Genomic DNA, 20,125 nt, shown 5'->3' with positions numbered 1-20,125 from the left:
TTTAAATATTATCTATAATAAGCAAATTTTACCATTGCAAATGGAAAAATATCAAACGATATTCTTAAAAATCTATTATTTGCCAGCAGTGACACTGTTTTTGGCTAAGCTAGAATAGAGTCCTCCTAATAGGCAGACACACGGGATCTCAGAGGTACACAGGGACAGACTTCACATTCTCAAGCCATAGACTGGGAGAAGAAACCTGCAAATCACCTGATACTTCAATAAAGCTATGAACACTCATAGCATATTTAGTTGTTATATAAACATTTTAGTTCACAATTATTCAGAAAACCATCTCAAAGTTTTAAGCCAATTTGTGTTTGGACAGATAATCTCTATGTAAAAAACAAAACACTTCTTTATGCAGTCAACACAACCTGAACATAAAGGGGAAACATATTCACTTTTAATGATACACACTGACCACACCCAGCAGGTATGCCAGAGGTGGGACCAGACAGACCTCACGGCTCTGAAGTGGGGGTACGGGAAAGTGCATAATATAATTTTTTTCTTACTATTTCAAGGATTTCTTCTTCAGTAACATCACCTACAACAAGATTAAGACATAAGAAAAACAGAGATCTCTCAGGTTTATTAACTGTTTAATTCTACCAGACTCCTAGTTAATGTAACTATACCAGAAGTGAAATTCGTGCATGACTGAAATACAGCAGCCACTTTACGATAGAAGATATCTATCTATCTATCTATCTAGATAGATATCTATATATATGTGTGTGTGTGTGTGTGCGTGTGCGTGTATTTATAAACACATTTTCTTCTTCATGCTTGTGCCAAAATTCAAAAAATATGTAAATTTCATACTTCTGAAAAATTAAAATCCTAAACAATGTGTAATGCTCCTTTTCTGTAATGATACATTATGAAGTGCATGATTATGGAAATAAAATACAAATGCAGATGAAAGTTTACTAATTTCTCCTGAGAAGTACCAAAATAGTGTAGGGCTGTGCTCCATGCTTTTTGCAGTTTTAATCTTAGATTAAGAATGCATTAAATAGCATAAATCACTTCCAAAAGATCACTACAAATTCCAAAAGCCCTGGTAGACTGCTCTTTAGACCATCTGATGGGTAGGGCATCAATAGAAATGAAGAGAGAAGGAAAGTCTTCAGTAAGAAGGACCAATATGACCAAGAGTGTTTTTCAGAATAGCAAAGGAGGGAACCTCACCAGAGACAAGGTGATACATAGATAACCCACAGAAATCAAGACTGAGAAGATTAATGATAAAATATTTTAAAGGCTGAAAAGTCAAAAAATATTAGAATATGCAGAGCAGCATACCAAGATTTGTTCAATATTAAATTCATACACTCTAGAAGAGCCTTGTGCAAAGATTAAAATTTTCAAATAATGCTGCAGAGGCTAAGTGTGATGACTGGATTAAGACAGGAAATATCTGAGGAGAAGGGGAACAGTGTACTGAAATGATGTGGAACAGAGCTCAGTGAAGCACATTGTACAAAATGCAGCTAAAGAAGAGCCAGTAAAAAAAATGACTGACAAGTCCAGCCACAGAGGAAAGAGAGTGATAAGCTGAGTAAGAAAAGTAGAAAAGGAATGTTTAAGAGAAGAAAAACAGTATGAAGAAGACATCATGAGACCCACTCATTACTTTGTTTGCTAACCTAAAAAATTAATAACAAAAAGAAAATAAATTCCATTTCAGTATGATTTTAAGGCATACTAGAAATTCAGATGCTAGGTAAAAATGGACTTTTTATAAGGAAGCAACTAGTTCAGTTTTGTAAAATATTATGTTGCTTGACTGAATATTATGCAAACCGGCCTCAGATGACAATTTCAGACCTAAAAATGGACATTTTTCATAGCCTAAATCTAATCAACAAAGGAAAATTTCTGGAAGACTTTAGCTACTCTAAGTCATTCCTGGGGGTCTGTTCAGTTGTGACTGTCTTGCCTGTTCTGTAAGTCTGCAGCAATAAGAGAGAACCTGTAGAAAGCTGACAGAGCTTCCATTCTGCAGGCTAACTCTCACAGTAGCAAAAGGTGCTATGCAGGCCACTAGGGCAGAAAAACCATCAACTGTCTTACCCATATGTGAACTTTGTGAGTTACAATACCAACCAACCCGGCAAAAAAAAAAATGTGTCCAATGTTCCAATAGTGGCATGACTACTATTGGAGTAACCAACCACTTTCTGATTGCAATTAAGGCATACTTCACAGTTTGATATTCATGCCTGGACCTGGAACTCTCATCACAAGTTTATGGCATTGGAAGTAAGAGGCCCCAAGGGGAAACTTGCTACTGTTATGCTCAATCAACTTGGCATCAAGTGAATTCTAAATATACACGGTTATACCCAGAGGTAAGTTTTGGTCAGAAAAGCTTCTGTTTGCAGTAGGTAATGGCTAACACAGAGACTCGTAACTGGTAAAGTGCCAGTAATACTAAAAAAGAAATCTGTATCAGCTCCTCCAAGGCTCAGTGAACATCACAGAAGACGGGGGTCGAAAGAGCTGAAGGATGGGAAGGACTGCTACACAGTGCTGACTTCTGGAAACGGCATGGTCATCACACCTATAAACCTCCAGCAGCGGTGGTTAGCTGCACAAGATGAGGCCCAGCAACAGTCCATCAGGGATGGGCAAGGAGCTCATGAGGCCCCTCTCCTCCCTCAGGGACTACTGCCAGGTGATGATAGCTGAGAAAAAACGAGTACTTGTTTTCCAGTGGACTCCATACTCTTGAACGTAATCCCCCAATCCATGCTGGAATCAAATCAGTGGGTCACAAAAAAAAAAAAAAAAAAAAAAAATAAGCAAGACATGAAAGTGTGGGAGAGGCTTGTTGTGAGTGGGCTCAGCAGGAGTGTGCAGGGATGAGAAGGGAATGGTGGGCGTGGCAAAAATGACCCAAATCCACAATATGTGAGTAAGAAACCATCAAAAAATAAACGTCTTTAAAGTCTCAAAACTACTGACTCTACCTGGGCTCTCACATGCCCCTTCAAGTTTGTAAAGAATTATCAGCTACATCCACCTCTTACCTTTATAACTAAAGATTTCCACTGGAAATTCTTAAAGACATTCTTAAAGGCACACTACAAATACTTATGTGTTGAAATAAAACCCTTTATAGCCCTTTAAGATAAATTGAATGAAACCTACACAGTGCATTTGAATACTCACTCTCACCCATTTAAAAGCCTTGAGAGCGCAGCTGCTTGCAGAGCATTCATCTGTCAGGCTGCCCCAGTGCGCCTCTGCTACGTGGCCTGTCCTAACTCAGAAAAGCCCAACCTTTTCTTCCTTCTCTTTATCTCTTTACAGACACTGGCCAAACACAAGCATGCTTCCCCTGGCATCTGGGAGTTTTCATTCTTCCGCGGAAGGCCCGTTCTTGTGCCTCACTGCTGCTAGCTGACCTCCACGGCAAAAAGCATGGCCTTCTCTTACTGTTCTCCTCTCCTGGCGGCTGCACACATTTACAGCTGGCCTGATCTGTTGCTTTTCTCCCAAAAGATAATAAAAATGTCCTTGATTTTCAAAATAAAGAAACAAACAAATAAATAAAAACGATTTAGCTTTCCTAACAGTAGGAAACTTTCAATTTTCTTTCTTTCTCTTTGATTTCTCTTTCCCCTTCTGGCCAGGAGTGGCTTGAAAATTGCCTCAGATTGCATTTGACTCACTGGAACAGCACATACAGACACAAACTGATGATGGCAACTTCACCTTCCCCCCAAAAAGGTTTCATATTTTTACTACTGAACCAGCCAACCAACTAAGGTATAACACCAAAAAAGAAAAATCAGATTACCAATTAAACACGCCCAACGTTCTAGACAATGGTGACATTTTCAACTTGATATGGTATGGTAGTGACTTTGATACCACATAAAAGTGTGTATCATCTCATATGCAACTCATTACAGTCCTAGCTTGGTTCTTCTTCCTTGTCACCTACTCAGAGCTGTAGTGGATTTTATTATCAGTTTTCATCTGAATCTGGAAGACAATTTTGCCTATGTTTCCATCAGTACATGCTTCATTTTCGAAGTCTCATGGGAAGACACACAGGTTAGACAGAGTCAAGCATGCCATAGCCTCACTTTTAAGAGATATCACGCTCCAATTTAAAACTTCTAACCTTTTCACTTATAATCTAAATAGAAAGTGACATCACGTGCATCTATGTCAATAGAAAATAAAAACATTTGATTTAATGAACTTATTCTCCTAACATGACCTTATGGATATTTTTAGCAAACTGCTAACTTAAAAACAAACAAACAAAAAACACTAAGAATACTTGTACGTTGGATAATCACGAACTATAATTTGCACATAGAGCATCATGATAGAGAATTCTGGAAAAGTACAAGGGAGCTCCAGAGACGCCACAGTGTAGGCACTGTAATCATTCAACCAGGGGAAGTGCTCCCTATTTGGCCAAGGTGGAATGGCTATGGAGTCCTTATCACTCATCCAGGTTGGTGATAGTATCACGTCTGGAACAAGCTATTTCGACAGTCCTGGCTGGGGCTGCACCTCTAGAAGTCCAGGCAATCTGCTGCAATCTTTCAGAGTTGTCTCAAGGCATTCGTGGAGTGCTCCAGCCAGCTAGTGCTGGCTAAGGCTAATCTGACTGTTTAACTGACAGTCATTTTGCTCAAGAAAACTAGGGAAGCAAGGATGAGTACAACAGCTGTGAATTAGAAATCTGACTGCCCCAGTATTGACATCTTTGTGTATTTATAGGAAAATGAGTATCAAATTGTGGGAGCCCATTTTCAGGTTCCTCGTGGCTTTACCCAGCAGGTCCGCATAGAGAGGATGATTGGACCACTGGCCTAAGTGCAAGTGTCTGAGATGGTCTGCATTTGGCTGTGCTGGGCGGGGGGGAGGTCGTTTGCTCCACCCCTTGGTGTCTCTATAAATACCCTGGGGTAGAGACAGTCAGGGACTGTCGGAATAGGTTCCAGGCCCTCTTGAGGCTGTCCTGTATTTTCTATCTGTTTATCTCCACACTCTAAATCCTTCTAGCTAATATTTCCTGCTGCTTGCACTCAAGAAAACTCTGGGGAACTGTGGGGTTGGTGGGTAAACGCCCCACATTAGATGGAAAGTTATGGTATAAACATAAAGAACTTACAGTTAACATTAACAATTTGCACAGATTCCAAGCATGCTTTAACAGAGCCCAGGAAGAGATGCTCCCCTTCCCCACACCTGCAAGTCTCTCATAGTGATCCTATACAATGTATGTTAAGTAGAATCTGTGGTCTCTACCTACTAAATACTCTCCAATGCTTGTGTTAAAAACACCAAAAAATGTCTTTGGACATTACCAAATGCTCCCCATCTAACAAGACTGTCCTTAGTTAAAAGTCAAGGCATTTGATGAAAAGGATTCCTGCAATATTACCCACTGAGCAGAGAGCTCCCTGAATAAAGAAATTTATTTGAGAGTAGACTTGGGAGAGTAGACTTCACCTGGGGATAAAGAACAGTGTCCTGTCTTCTCTGTGAACACTGGCAGTGCATAACTAAAGACAGGCTGTGTCCTAGGCCTCTGATGATGTGTGTCATCACCTACTATGGGAGGAGTTCCAGTCAGGGAACACCTTCAAGTCAGAGGTTTTACTTCAAGCAAAACAAAACTTCTCCTCTTTTGAAAACCATTCAAGTGAAAAACAATGTTTATTATTGTGCTTGTGCTCATACATGCACACGTGCAGGTGTGCACACACATACACTCACACTTATACACACAGGCACGCGTGTACAAGCAAACGCCAAGGTGCAGATGGGGAGATCAGAGGACAACTTGTGGGAGTTGATTCTCTCCTTCCACCATGTGGGTACTGGAGATAAAACTTGGGTCATCAGGCTTGGCATCAAGCACCTTGTTGGCTGAGCCATTGTGCAAGGCCCAAAAGCATACTTTTCTTTTGCCAAATATTGGGGTGATACTGAAATCTGAAAGGTCAAGTTATAGACTTCTGAGATATTATAAGTTGCGTTTGCAAATTATCATACAAGTCACAGTCACTCACCAAGAAGATAATTTAACAGCCTTTAGGGTCATATTAATCCTTCTAAGTTAATGATTCAAAGATATATTTTCTGTTTTAGGAAAATTAAAAACACAAATCTACACAAATGTCAAAAAAAACCTCTTGTTAGTTGGGCATGAAAAAAACTATATAGGCCATCAGAAGAAGAATGCCTACTTCATTTAATTTTGCAACTCTGAAAAACACATTCAGAAAAAGACTCCTGAAAATCTGATCATAAAACACTTCTCTAGTATAGCAAATATCTTAGGTGAAATGACCATGTATAATAAACAATGTCCCATGGAAGAATAAAGTCATAGAGTGTGATAATTAGGATGCCTGTTGTTCAATTAGCCTTAAAACAGAAAAAACTCTGCCAGGTGATGGTGGCATACACCTTTAATCCCAGCACTCAGGAGGCAGAGGCAGTTTGATCTTTATTAGTTCAAGGCCACTCTGGTCTACAGAGTAAATTCAGGACAGCCACGGCTACACAGAGAAATCCTGTATCAAAAAAACAAAACCAAAACAAAACAGAACAGAACAAATAAACAAAACAAAAAGCTCTGTAAGCAGAGCACAGGACTTGTCTAATTTCAAGTTTAAAGAATTACATATCAGTCCTCATTTTCCAACTCATTTATAGTCCTTTTATACTCTTAAGCCACTGAAGACTCAATTACTACCTAGAAGAGCCACACACGGAATTACTACCTAGAAGAGCCACACACGGAGAATGTGTATGAGCTACTAAAATTGAATGAATCAATGTAACATGTGTACGGTAAAAGGGCCAGCAAAAGAAATCCACTCTGGCTCTGAACCCAGAGCCAGTGAAAGAAACCCACCCTGACCCTGAACCCAAAGCCAGTGAAAGAAATCCACCATGGACCTGAAACCAGAGCCAGTGAAAAAAACACTTTGGCCTTGAAACCAAAGAAACACACCCTGTCCCTGAAAGCAGAGTCAAAGAAACAAACTTTGGTCCTAGAACCAGAGCCAGTGAAAGAAATACGGCAATATGGCACCACCAGAACCTAGTGGTTCTACAACAGCAAGACCTGAACATCACAACACAGAAGAAACATCAGAAAACAACCTTAAAAATAACTTCATGAAGATGATAGAGAACTTTAAAGATGAAATAAAAAATTCCCTTAAAGAAATTGAAGAAAAGACAAACAAAAAATTGGAAGAAATGAATAAATCCCTTAAAGAAAGCCAAGAAAAAGCAATTAAACAGGTGGAAGGAACAGTTCAAGACCTGGAAACTGAAAAAAAAATAAATAAATAAAGAAGACACAAACTGAGGGAACTCTGGAAATAGAAAATATGAATAAACATACAGGAAATACAGATGCAAACATAACCAACAGAATACAAGAGATGGAAGAAAGAATCTATGGCACGGAGAATACAATAGAGGAAATAGATTCATCAGTCAAAGAAAACACCAAAGCCAAAAAAGTCATAACACAAAATATCCAGGAAATCTAGGACACTATGAAAAGGCCAAGCCTAAGGATAATAGGGATAGAAGGAGGAGAAGAATACCAACTCAAAGGTACAGAAAATATATTCAACAAAATCAGAGAAGAAAACTTTCTCAACTTAAAGAAGGAAATACCTATGAAGATACAAGAAGCTTATAGAACACCAAATAGAATAGACCCCCCCAAAAGTTCCCTTGCCACATGACAATTAAACCACTAAACATACAGAATAAAGACAGAATATTAAGAGCAGCAAAGGGAAAAGGCCAAGTGACTTATAAAGGAAGACATATCAGAATAACACCCGTCTTCTCAATGGAGACTCTGAAAGCCAGAAGGACCTGGACAGACATAATGCAGACACTAAGAGACCACAGATGCCAGCCCAGACCACTATACCCAGTAAAATGTTCAATCACCACAGAAACAGTGCACAAGACATTCCAAGACAAAGCCATATTTAAACAATATCTACCCACAAATCTAGCCCTACAGAAAACACTAGAAGGAAAACTCCAACTTAAGAAAGTTAGATGCATCCACAAAAACACAAGCAATAGATCAACCCACAGCAGCAAGTCCCAAAGAAGGGAAATACATACTTACTACCACCAAAAGATAACAGGAATTAACAATCACTGGTTATTAATATCCCTTAACATCAATGGACACAATTCACCTATAAAACACACAGTCTAACAGAACAGATATGAAAATGGGATCCATCCTTCTGCTGCATACAAGAAACGCACCTCAACTTCAAAGACAGACACTACTTCAGATTAAAAGGCTGAGAAAAGACTTTCCAGTCAAATGGACTTAAGTAGCAAGCTGGTGGAGCTATCCTAATATCTAACAAAATAGACTGCAAACTAAAATCACTCAAAAGAGATCAAGAAGGTCATTACATATTCATAACAGGAAAAATCCACCAAGATGAAGTCTCAATTCTGAACATTTATGCCCCAAATACAAGGGTAACCACATATGCAAAAGAAACATTACTAAAGCTTAAATCACACATCATACCCCACACACTAATAGTGGGAGACTTCAACAGCCCACTCTCACCAATGGACAGGTCGGCCCGACAGAAACTTAACAGAGAAATAAGGGATCTAACAAATGTTATGACTCAAATGGACTTAATAGATATCTATAGGACATTCCATCCTAACACAAAAGAATATACCTTCTTCTCAGCACCCTATGGAACCTTCTCTAAAATCGACCACATACTTGGTCACAATGCTAATCTCATCAGATACAAAAAATTGGAATAACCTCCTGTATTTTATCAGACGACCATGGCTTAAAGTCAGATTTCAACAACAACAAAAATTACAGAAAGCCTACAATCACATGGAAACTGAATAATGCCCAACTGAATCACTAATGGGTCAAGGAAAAAATAAAGAAAGAAATTAAAGACTTCCTAGAATTCAATGAAAATGAATGTACAACATACCTAAACTTATGGGTAACTATGAAAGCAGTGCTAAGAGGAAAATTCATAGCACTAAATGCCCACATAAAGAAGTTGGAGAAATCTCACACTAGCAATATAACACCACACCTTAAAGCTCTATAGCAAGAAGCAAACTCATCCAGGAGGAATCGAAGCCAAGAAATAATCAAATTGAGGGCTGCAAACAATAAAATAGAAACAAAGAGAACAATAAAAAAAAAAGAAAAGAAACAGAGTTGGTTCTATGAGAAAATCAACAAGCTCTTATCCAAACTAACCAAAAGGCAAAGACAGAACATTCAAATTGACAAAATCAGAAATGAAAAGGGGGACATAACAACAGACAACAAAGAAATCCAGAGAATCATTAAGTCATACTTCAAAAACTTGTACTCCACAAAATTGAAAAATCTAAAAGAAATGGACAATTTTCTGGATAGGTACCATATACCAAAATTAAATCAAGACCAGATAAACAATTTAAAATAGATCTATAACACCTAAATAAACAGAAACTCTATTAAAAGTCTCCCAACCCAAAAAAGCCCAGGACCAGATGGTTTCAGCATAAAATTCTGCCAGATTTTTCAAAGAGCTAATACCAATACTCTCCAAACTGTTCCACACAATAGAAACAGAAGGAACACTACCAAACTCTTTTTATGAGGCTACAGTTACCCTGATACCCAAACCACACAAAGATGCAACAAAGAAAGAGAATTACAGACCAATCTCTCTCATGAACATTGATGCAAAAATACTCAATAAAATACTGGCAAACTGAATCCAAGAACACATCAAAAAAAATTATCCAACATGACCAAGTAGGCTTCATCCAAGAGATGCACAGATGGCTCAACATATGAAAATCTGTCAATGTAATACACCATATAAACAAACTGAAAGAAAAAAACTGCTGGGGGATGTCTTTCTGTATGCTGTGAATATATGTTGTTCTCATTGGTTAATAAATAAGGTGCTTTGGCCTATGGTAAGGCAGCTTAGAGGCAGGTGGGAAATCCAGGCAGACAGACAGGAAGAAGAAAAGCAGAGGGGAGAGAGATGCCAGCACCGCCAGGAGAAGCAAGATGTGAAAAATACTGGTAAGCCATGGTCATGTGGCAACTTATAGATTAATAGAAATGGGTCAAGTTATAAAAGCTAGCTAGCAAGAAGCTTGCCATATGCCATGTAACTGGTAATTAATTTTAAGCCTCCGAGTGATTATTTTATAAGTAGCCGTGGTCTGCAGAGTGGGCAGGATGGAGAAAACTTCCAACTACAAAAAAACATGATCATTTCATTAGATGCTGAAAAAGCATTTGACAAAATCCAGCACCCCTTCATGATAAAGGTCTTGGAGAGATCAGGAATACAAGGAACATACCAACACACAATAAAGGCAATTTACAGCAAGCCAACAGCCAACATCAAATTAAATGGAGAGAAACTCAAAGCTATTCCACTAAAATCAGGAACAAGACAAGGCTGTCCACTCTCCCCACATCTATTCAACATAGTACTCGATGTTCTAGCTAGAGCAATAAGACAACAAAAGGAGATCAAGGGGATACAAATTGGAAAGGAAGAAGTCAAACTTTCGCTACTTGCAGATGATATGATAGTCTACATAAGTGATCCAAAAAATCCTACCAGGGAACTCCTACAGCTAAAAAACACCTTCAGCAATTTAGTGGGATACTAGATTAACTCAAAAAAATCAGTATCTCTCCTATACACAAATGATAAATGGGCTGAGAAAGAAATCAGAGAAACATTACCCTTTACAATAGCCACAAATAATATAAAATACCTTAGGGTAACTTTAACTAAGCAAGTGAAAGACCTGTATGACAAGAACTTTAAATCTTTGAAGAAAGAAATTGAAGGATAGGGATAGGAAGAAACATGGTGTGAGGGAAGTTCCCAGGAATCTACAGGGATGACCCCAGCTTAGACTACTAGTAGTGGTGGAGGGGGTGCCTGAAGCTGACCTACGCTGGTGATCAGATTGGTGAATGCCCTAACTGTCATCATATAGCCTTCATCCAGTAACTGATGGAAATAGATGTAGAGAGCCACGCGGCCAAGCACTAAGCCAAGCTCCAGAAGTCCAGTCAAAGAGAGGGAAGAGAGATGCTATGAGCAAGGGTCATCAAGATCATGATAGGGAAACTTACAGATACAACCGAACAAGCTAGTGAGAACTCATGAACTTTAGACCAACAGCTGTAGAGCCTGCATGGGACTGGACTGGGCCCTCATCTTGGGTGAGACAGTTGTGTAGCTTGGTCTGTTTGAGGGGCCCCTGACAGTGGGAATAGGATCTATCCCTGGTACATTAACTGGCTTTTTGGAGCCCATTGCCTATGATGGGACACCTTGCACAGCCTTGATGCAGGGGGAGGGTCTTGGACCTGCCTCAGCTGAATGTGCTGACTCCCCATTGGAGGCCATATCTTTTCAGAGGAGGGGCTGGGGGCTGGGCTGGGAAGGAAGGCTAGGGGGGAGTGGGGTGGGGGGAGAAATGAGGGAGAGATCTATAGTTGGTATGTGGAATGAATAAAAAAAACTTAATTAAAAAAGGGATATCAAGATAGTAAGGGAAATATCTATTCAAAGGCTAATAGGAAGAGTATCTGTCTGATAATTTCCCACAAGAAATAGATAAAAATGTAGAAAACATCTGATTAAACCCACAGGATTATGAGGTCATGATCTCTTACCTATCCAAATGCTAGGGAGAACTGGGTTACTCTCCAAATGGATTTGAGACCTCTAGTCTCAGACTCTTCCTTAAGGACAGCAGCTTGGATTTTCTTGGTTAATGTATAGTTGTATTTGTTGTCTTCACCAACTAGAATTCTCACACAAGCTCTCTTAATTAACATTCATGAGATGACAAAGAACAGGCATGCACTTCTTAATACTAGCCAAATGTGATGTTAAAGAATTTGGCTTAATGGTGGCTTTAGAAGAATGTTGGATGAGGGGTATTTTAGGAGAAACACTGAGAGTTCAGCATGGAGAATGGCTGGGAAAAGTCTAATGAATGTACTTTTGGTATAAGTAACATCAACTTTTTATTTGTTGGTTTTGCTAAAATATTTATAATAGAAAAGTTACTCCTTAACTGTTTTTAACCCTGTAGTTCAGTGTGTTATGCAGGTTCATACTGTTATGCAACCATCACCACCACCATTTCCATCACCAGAACTCTTCATCTTCTTAAACTCAAATTGTGTAACCACAACTCAATCATTGCTCAACACCTTTACTTTCTGTCTCTATTGCTGTGACTCTGCTAGGTTCCTAATGCAAATGCAGTCATGCAAAGTTTTCCTTTTTGTAAAATTACTACATTTTGTCAGATTCCTACTGAAAAATAACACTAGAGCAAATATATTTCTGATCACATGAAAAAGATGTCTGGGGAAATTGTATCTTGATACAACTTATGTTAAACAAACAAACAAACAAAAAAAAACCACTGGGTTTTTTCTTTTTTGTTTTGTTTCGTTTGTTTTACATATAAACTACGTAAAAATACATCTTAATGCCATTTAAAAATGGATGGCCAAACCAATAAAAGAACAAGAAATTCTACAGAGGCCCAAAAGAAGGAAGGGCTAAAAGTCTACAGGGGGATATCTGAGTACTAACCATTGCCTCTTTCCTGTGGCCACTGCTGGTTTCTAATGGATACAAGTCTGGGTTTTAATGACCCATGTCCCACAATGGACAGGCACAAAGCCTGTGGCCAAACATTGTGCAAAGAAGGAAACAAATGTTTTCCAGAGAAACACATCCTGAAATCAAACCACAGAAATCAACAAAAGATTTGAAAAATTTCATGAAATATGAACCTATAATTTTAAATTACCAAAAATTCCATGAAATATGAACCTATAATTTAAATTACCAAACAAAAAGAAAAAAGCCAGAGCAAGAAACTGTCAGCTGACTTAAAAACATAGAATCAGACCAAGGAAGACTGTGCATATCACAAATAAGACATGAAGATCCACCTTAAACCTGAAATACATGAAGAATACAGAGTTAAACCTAGGAAAAATGAATGCAAGGCTATGAGAATCACAGAATAGAAGGGCTATATCTCAACATAATAAAGGTTATATACTATAAACCTATAGCCAACACTGTATTAAATGAGGAAAACTCAAAAGAATTTCCACACACACACACACACACACACACACACACACACACACACACATCAGAAATTAGACAAGGGTGTCTGCTTCGTCCACTCTTAGGTAGTACTGGATTAGCTTGAGTAATAAGACAAGAAAAACAAATAAAAATGTTACTAATAAGTGTCTGTAGTTGTTCCTATTATGATTCTGTAAGAGATCTCAAAGACTCAACCAGAAAACTCTTCAAACTGTTAAACGCTTTCAGCAAAGTGTCAGGATACAAAATCAACATACAAAAATTGTAGCCTTCCTATACAACAATGGCAAGCATACTAAAGAATGAAACCAAGGGAACAACATCATTCATAACAGCAAAACAAACTTGGAATAAACCATGGAGAATCTTCATAATGAAAACTTCAAAATTCTGAAGAATGAAATTGAGGATGGAAATGTGAATGAAAGTTCCTGAAAAGAAGCCATGTCTGGCTGTGAACAAAAGACTCCTGGAGGAGTCTGTGTCCACAGAGACTGACAGACAGACTGAATTTAGGTACTGTGGAGAGCCTGGGGTTTTGTAGATTCAGAGGCTAATTACTTTAGCCGGGGCTAGTTTTAGCCTTCTGGAACAGCCATTCCTTGCCCCACTCTGTATCTGAACTAACATTGACAATAGATAGGAAATGGAATCATCCTGAATGTCCACCAGCTGACAAATGAAAAATGATGAAAAGGTCTACATATACACAATGGGATTTTATTCAGATGTACAGGGAAAAAATGAAATTATAAAATTTACAAGAAAATGGAAGGAACTGGAAGATATAATATGGAATGAGGTAATCCAGGCCAAGAAACACAAACATCACGTGTTCTCTCTCATATATGGATCCTAGCTTCAAGACTTTAGATTTGTGTGTTTGAGTTGTAGTGTCTGTGGAAGTCAGGAAGCTACAAAAAGCCAAAGATGGGAGTAGAGAAATCTTAAGGAACGGAGGGGACAGTAGAGCATTTGTGCTATGAAAGCAGTTTGCTGTGGGAGAATATACTGGAGAGGAAAGGTTTAAGTGGAGATGGGAACAGAGGATGGGGGTAAAGCAGGGGCTGCAATAGTCTAAGACTAAGGATGTATGAAAAGGCCTCAAGGAAACACACTACTTTGTAAGCTAACTGAAAAATAGAACTATTTTTAAAAGGAGTTTAAATGGAGGTACCCTGCATGGGTGAAGAATGCTTCCCCCAAAGACATGGGTTATTAAATGAAAATCTCAGTACTGGATGTAAGATTCCCCCTGTGAGGTGAGAGGGGCCCCAGCGGCATCCAAACAACACAGTCGTCCAACAACGCTCTTAATTGTCAACCATTACTTGATGGTAAGAACCTATTGCTGAACACATGCTTCAATTTGCTTACAGTACACAGAGAAAGCAAGCTAGAACTGATATGGTAACTTACTTACTTCCTGCTGGCTAGTTTTCACTGTGTAAAGGGTGCTGTACACCAGGATAGAAAAGGTAGTGGTGTACCCTGAATGCTGCAATACTGACTTGCTAGACTCAAACGAAATGCATCCCACAACTAATGAAATTCTTTAAACTTGTCTTAGTAACAACAGAACTAAGACAAACATTAACTATAAACACTAAGGAAAGTTAAAATCATTTAAATAGGGCATATCGGATTTCAATCTTAAATTGCCATATAAAAATCTCAAAGCAGATCTTTGCAGATCTTAAACAACAGCAGGACTACATTGTAACTCCAATTAGGACCCTTAATTTGAAGGTTAATAATAAGTCTGTGGCTTTAGGAAAATCCAGACACTGTTTCCCCATAATTATTAGACCCAATTAAAATTATGTTCTAATTTCTGCAACCTCTTTTGAAGGTATTTTCATATGCATTCGTTCTGAAATTTCCTGGTATCAGTCCTCACTGGTGAAGTCTTTAAAATCAATAGCCACCAGCTTCCAGTCATACTATGAACCTGAGAATTTCCCCCTAATCTTTCAGACAGTCAGCTCTATGCTTCAAAGTACTTCGGGGAACTAGATATAATATTACAAACCCAAATTAGAATTAGTCATGACCTTGCAAATCAGTCAACCCCTGGTTTTGCCGATAGAGAAAATGTAGCACCAGTGGAGGAGCACTAGCTTGGATCCAACAGCTGGTGAAGCCTGTCTCCTCTGGTCCTAACCAGTGGTCCTCCTCTACAGGAGCCCAAACGCATGTATTTGCTCACACCCAGTAAATGAGGTAAGGAACACCTGTGTACCGCCAAAGCTAGAAATGGTCCGGGGTCTAAAGAAAGGGTCAGCACCTCTTCCTGCTGGTGTGGAAAGTGGGCAGGTACGTGACACAGCGTGCTATATAAAAGAGACCTCAGTCTCCTAGCAACAATCTCCTGAGGGAGGGGATAAAGACTGATCATGATTCCCTTCAGGTAGAACTAGATCAAAAATAAAAACCCAAACCCCAGGTTCGGCACGCACCCGCGCTTTCAACGCAGAAGCGGATAACTGTCACTGCCCGAAGCCACGGCTTTCCGGGACCTGCCGCCTGACTCCGCCCCCTACCCCGACGGTTCAGCCCTCCGGAGGACAGAAGCACAAAGATCGAGACACTTCCCACAATCAAGAGCTACCTGAGACTCCGCCGCAGCCCGCCGCCCGCCGCCGCGGTACTTCAGCCTACTTCCGGGGTCAGGTCGCCGTTCGGTCGCCCCAGATCCCGGGTCCGTAGTCTCAGCCCCGCCCCTCCAAGACCCGCCCTCACCGCCCACTCCTTTCAGCCGGAGCAACTTCCGGAACGCCGCGCGTCACTAGGCAGTGGACCTGTACTTCCGGACGTATCGCGCCCCTCCCCCAGGCCCCTGCAAGGTAACTAGACGCTTCTGTTGATTTGATTGGTGGAGCTGGAGCGCAAGTCTCCTCTGATTGGTGTTCGGGAAATCTGCGTGTGTTGGCGCGGAGGCCAGCTCGGAGTCAGACAAGACTGAGTGTTGGCGGCGCGATCATGGTGGACATAATGGAAGTTCCCAAAGCGCGCATCAACGCCAGCATGCTAGCGCAGTTCATCGACCGACCCGTGTGCTTCGTGGGGAAGCTGGAAAAGGTGCGCGGGCTCGGGCAAGAGAGCGGGGCACCGTGGCCACCCGGGAGTGGCTGGGGAGTGGGGAAAGGAGGGCGAAAACAGGTAGCCATAAGCAGCATTGCACTCCAGCTTGCATTATTTTTCACAAGCAAGAGTTTCCACTGCTAAGCCATTGCAGCTCCATCACGGTGCCGCTTTTATGTCGCAAAAAATGAGTGCTTAGTTCCAACGCTCCCCGCCCCCATTCTGTATTTGGTTGAAAGATTACCAACCTAGATCCCCTGCCTACTGAGGATTTTTCTGGTTTAGCCAGACTTGGCTGATGATTCTGTTTGTTTCCTGGTCTTTTGCAACCGTCTCTGTTTACGGGCCTGTTTTTTTCGCGTTGGATTTGTTTCTCTGAAACATTACTTGATAGTCCTTCCCATATCCTATAGATACTCACTATCTAGCCCAGTCTTAGACTACAGCCCTCGTCCTATAGGCAAGCCCAAAGTCAGAATCTGTGACTGAGAAAGCAGAGGAAAAGAAAATCATTTGTAAGGACTTACTTACTAGCTCATTTCATTTACACATTCCCTAAGTGAAAGGAATGTTATTCTAACTTCACAGGTAGGCTGACTGAGCCAGAGTGTTGGTAACTAACTGAAACAAGCTCAGGGTCACAGCAAGTGGCAGAGCTCAATTCAGATTCCAAGAGAAGTCCTTAGATCTGGCAACCAGGTCTTTTAGTTCCTCATTCCTAATTTTAAAAGCATACCTTCTGTGAGATGTACTATCTAAATCATGAGTGTCAGCAGAATTTCCACTTAGGTAAGTGAAAACTTCCTTAATTTAGTTGTAGTATACAGTTGCCAGATTTTGCAAATAAAACAAGAAGCCACACGTAGCACTAAGCAAATATTGTTTTCTAGAAATTCAAGTTAACTGGGCTTCCAATGATAAGATCTGGTAACAAGATTATAACTTGAGCCAAATGAACTGTCCTTTCCAGTTACTTTATGTTCAAGTAAATTGTCAATAAAGTTTTTAAACATTTTGTTTCTGTAGCTTGTATTTTCTAAATCTATGTGGGTTTTTGTTTTCTTTTTTAGATTCATCCCACTGGAAAAATGTTTATTCTTTCAGATGGAGAAGGGAAAAATGGAACCATTGAATTGATGGAGCCAGTATGTTTGAAGTGATATGTCTCATGTTTAATTTTTTGTTTAATATTTCTGATTTTGGTGATTGGAGTGTGAAGGCTGTGCTTGTTAAAGCTCCTTAGCTTTAAAATCAAACCCATGCCCTCATAATTTATGGCCATTTCTAACCTATACTTATTCTTAGAGCTCCAAGTTTCTGAATATGTCCCTTAAGTATTGGTTGGATAACAATTTTTATTACTTAAAAAATACCCTGCCAGGCGGTGGTGACACACGCCTGTAATCCCAGCACTTGGGAGGCAGAGGCAGGTGGATCTCTGTGAGTTTGAGGCCAGCCGGGTCTACAGAGCTAGCCTGGTCTACAGAGCTAGTCTAGGACAGGCTCCAAAGTTACAGAGAAACCCTGTCTCAAAAAACAAACAAACAAAAAACAAAACAACAACAACAACAAACCCAAAATGTACACATGAAAATCTTTTCAAACTACTTCTTCCGTATTCACAAGTCTGGCCTTGAAGTGGTGGCCCCGGATGCTGCTCCTGCTTCAGCCTCCTAGTGGCATTGCCCATCATCTTTATTTTCTATTTTTAATTTTTAACTTACATATTTTTAAATTATTTTTTATTTTATGTTTAATGTGCTTAAACATCTTCATGGTCTTTTATGAAGACAAATCCATATACTGTTTGTTTACTCTATATAGAACACATAATGTAAGATTTATACACAGTTCTTCTCACAGACTTTTCCAACAAATCCGTTTATAGGAACTCTGAAATCCCCAGTGTCTTTAAATGGCTTTGCCTTCCTTATATGTATAACTGTATTTTTGGACCTTAAGCCACTTCTAAAGATAACAGGACTTAGACCATCCTCTCAGTTATATATGCCAACATTTTTTACAAGCTGTATTTCTGGTAAAATTTGAAGCTTCTTTTTTACAATGAAAAATTAGTAAGCTATGAAACAATTTGAAAGACAAGAGACTGTGTAACAGCTTTCCAAGCTCATCAATTAAAAAGGTCAATCAATATACCTACTGACATTTTCGTCAACATTTTAGCTTGATGAAGAAATCTCTGGAATTGTGGAAGTAGTTGGAAAAGTCACAGCCAAGGCAACCATAATGTGTGCATCTTATGTCCAGTTTAAGGAAGATTGTGTTCGTTTTGGTAAGTAGAGAATTATACTATTTTGTAGTCTCATGAAGTAGGAGAAAAACTTTTATTTAATATGTGTTGGTCTTAAATCTCAATCCTGGCATATTTTCAATTTCTATAGAATGAGAAGAGACCTTCTTTTAAACTAGGCATTTCTTGTGTGTGAAGGAAACAGTGAATACTATTTATAGAATAAAAATGGCTTAAAATATGATGAAATTAATATTCTAATATATGAATTGAAAGTTTGAACAGTGTAGTAACACTGAAATTATGACCCAGCAGAAAATAACTATATAATAGACAACAAAATAGTTCATCATCTCGCCTTTCTTTGTGGGCACCAGAGTTAAATAAACATGGATTATGAAAAGAAGTCAACATCTGAAAAGGAGAAAAATAGGTAGAAATCCTTCAAGTAACAGTTGATGCTGCAGAATACACTGTAGATTAAGTGTTTGCTTAAATGTTTCTTTCAGATCTTGAACTTTACAATGAAGCTGTGAAAATTATCAATGAGTTCCCTCAGTTTTTTCCTTTAGGGCTTGTACAACATGAATGAACTTCTTGAATTTTTTATGATTGCCAGTGAGCTACATTGAAAGCTATTAAAGAAGACTTCTTCAGTTTGAGGGAGAGACTCTTCTATTTTCTAATATTTAATTTGGTCTTTTTTATGTATTTTTTTTGTAAATCTATTATGCGACAGTTTACAACTAAGTCTTTTTAAAAAAAGTTTAAATTGCTACTTCTGCATATGGTCTCAATTCAAGAATAATAAAACATTTGTCTTGAGTTTAGATTTCTGCTGTATAATAAAAATCAAAATAACATGTGTTGGTCAGTTTTTTTTTTTTTTTTTTTCATCTCATAGAATTTTATAACTGTAAGGTTGGTCTTGGATCTATCAAATGAAAGCCTGGGCCAACTGTGGTACAAATTTACTTCTTACCATCTACTATGTTGATTATTCCTTGATAGGTTATTTGGAAAGTGCTTTTGGTGAATGAAAAGAGCAGGTGTATATCTAATTTGTGAAATGCTTCTTCGTTCTGGATCATAAAGTGAGCATATACCAATGACAAAGAGGTGGTATGTGATCACTGAGTTAGTGGAGTCATCTGACTTTTTCTTCATGCCTTTAAACTATCATTGTTCTTAGTATGGAATTCACACTTACCATTTGTATGTTCTGAATATAGAATGTCTCTCACAGATCAAGCTATTTTGAGAAATTTTGGAGACATTAGATATGACCTAGTTAAAGGAAGTATATCATTGGTAGGTTGTCTTTCAAGATATAGCTGGTCCCTAACCCCTTCCTCACTGTACTCTTATTTCATGGCCACATGGTATTAATTTGTCTTCGCTCCCATTCCCTGTCATCCATGAGGTACTAAACCATCTGAAAGCACTAACAAGCCCTCCTGTTTGTTCAATTGTGTATGTCAAGTATTTTGTCACAGTGACAAGAACAGCTATACACACACACACACACACACACACACACACACACACGGTACCAGAGAAGTAGAGTGATTGC

At 39.1% G+C, this 20,125-nt stretch overlaps 2 protein-coding genes across 3 annotated transcripts in view; one reads left to right on the top strand and one right to left on the bottom strand.

The window, feature by feature from the left end:
* Positions 1-15,975, bottom strand: part of Umad1 (UBAP1-MVB12-associated (UMA) domain containing 1) — a 183,269-nt gene extending 167,294 nt beyond the window's left edge. The window contains exon 1 of one of the 2 annotated variants that reach the window (XM_059257368.1): positions 15,829-15,975. The gene's annotated coding sequence lies outside the window, so the exon portion shown is untranslated. The remainder of the gene's footprint in view (positions 1-15,828) is intronic. The other variant, XM_059257369.1, reaches the window with a different exon arrangement.
* A 97-nt stretch (positions 15,976-16,072) lies between these two features.
* On the top strand, positions 16,073-19,415 carry Rpa3 (replication protein A3). The gene is made up of 4 exons (XM_059257370.1): positions 16,073-16,298; positions 17,372-17,446; positions 18,486-18,594; positions 19,062-19,415. The coding sequence occupies exons 1-4, from the start codon at positions 16,200-16,202 to the stop codon at positions 19,142-19,144; spliced, it is 366 nt and encodes a 121-aa protein (XP_059113353.1). The 5' UTR covers positions 16,073-16,199; the 3' UTR covers positions 19,145-19,415.
* The last annotated feature ends 710 nt before the right edge of the window (positions 19,416-20,125 follow it).

Source organism: Peromyscus eremicus, chromosome 3, assembly GCF_949786415.1.
Source record: "Peromyscus eremicus chromosome 3, PerEre_H2_v1, whole genome shotgun sequence".
Taxonomy (NCBI): domain Eukaryota; kingdom Metazoa; phylum Chordata; class Mammalia; order Rodentia; family Cricetidae; genus Peromyscus; species Peromyscus eremicus.
Note: the sequence above shows the minus strand (reverse complement) of the source record. Positions and strands in the feature narration are given on the sequence as shown.

Coding starts and splice junctions, on each gene's coding strand:
- Rpa3 (XM_059257370.1), top strand. CDS start 16,200: ATGGTGGACATAATGGAAGTTCCCAAAGCGCGCATCAACGCCAGCATG. Junction 16,299..17,371: donor TCGTGGGGAAGCTGGAAAAG/GTGCGCGGGCTC, acceptor TTTCTTTTTTAG/ATTCATCCCACTGGAAAAAT. Junction 17,447..18,485: donor CCATTGAATTGATGGAGCCA/GTATGTTTGAAG, acceptor TCAACATTTTAG/CTTGATGAAGAAATCTCTGG.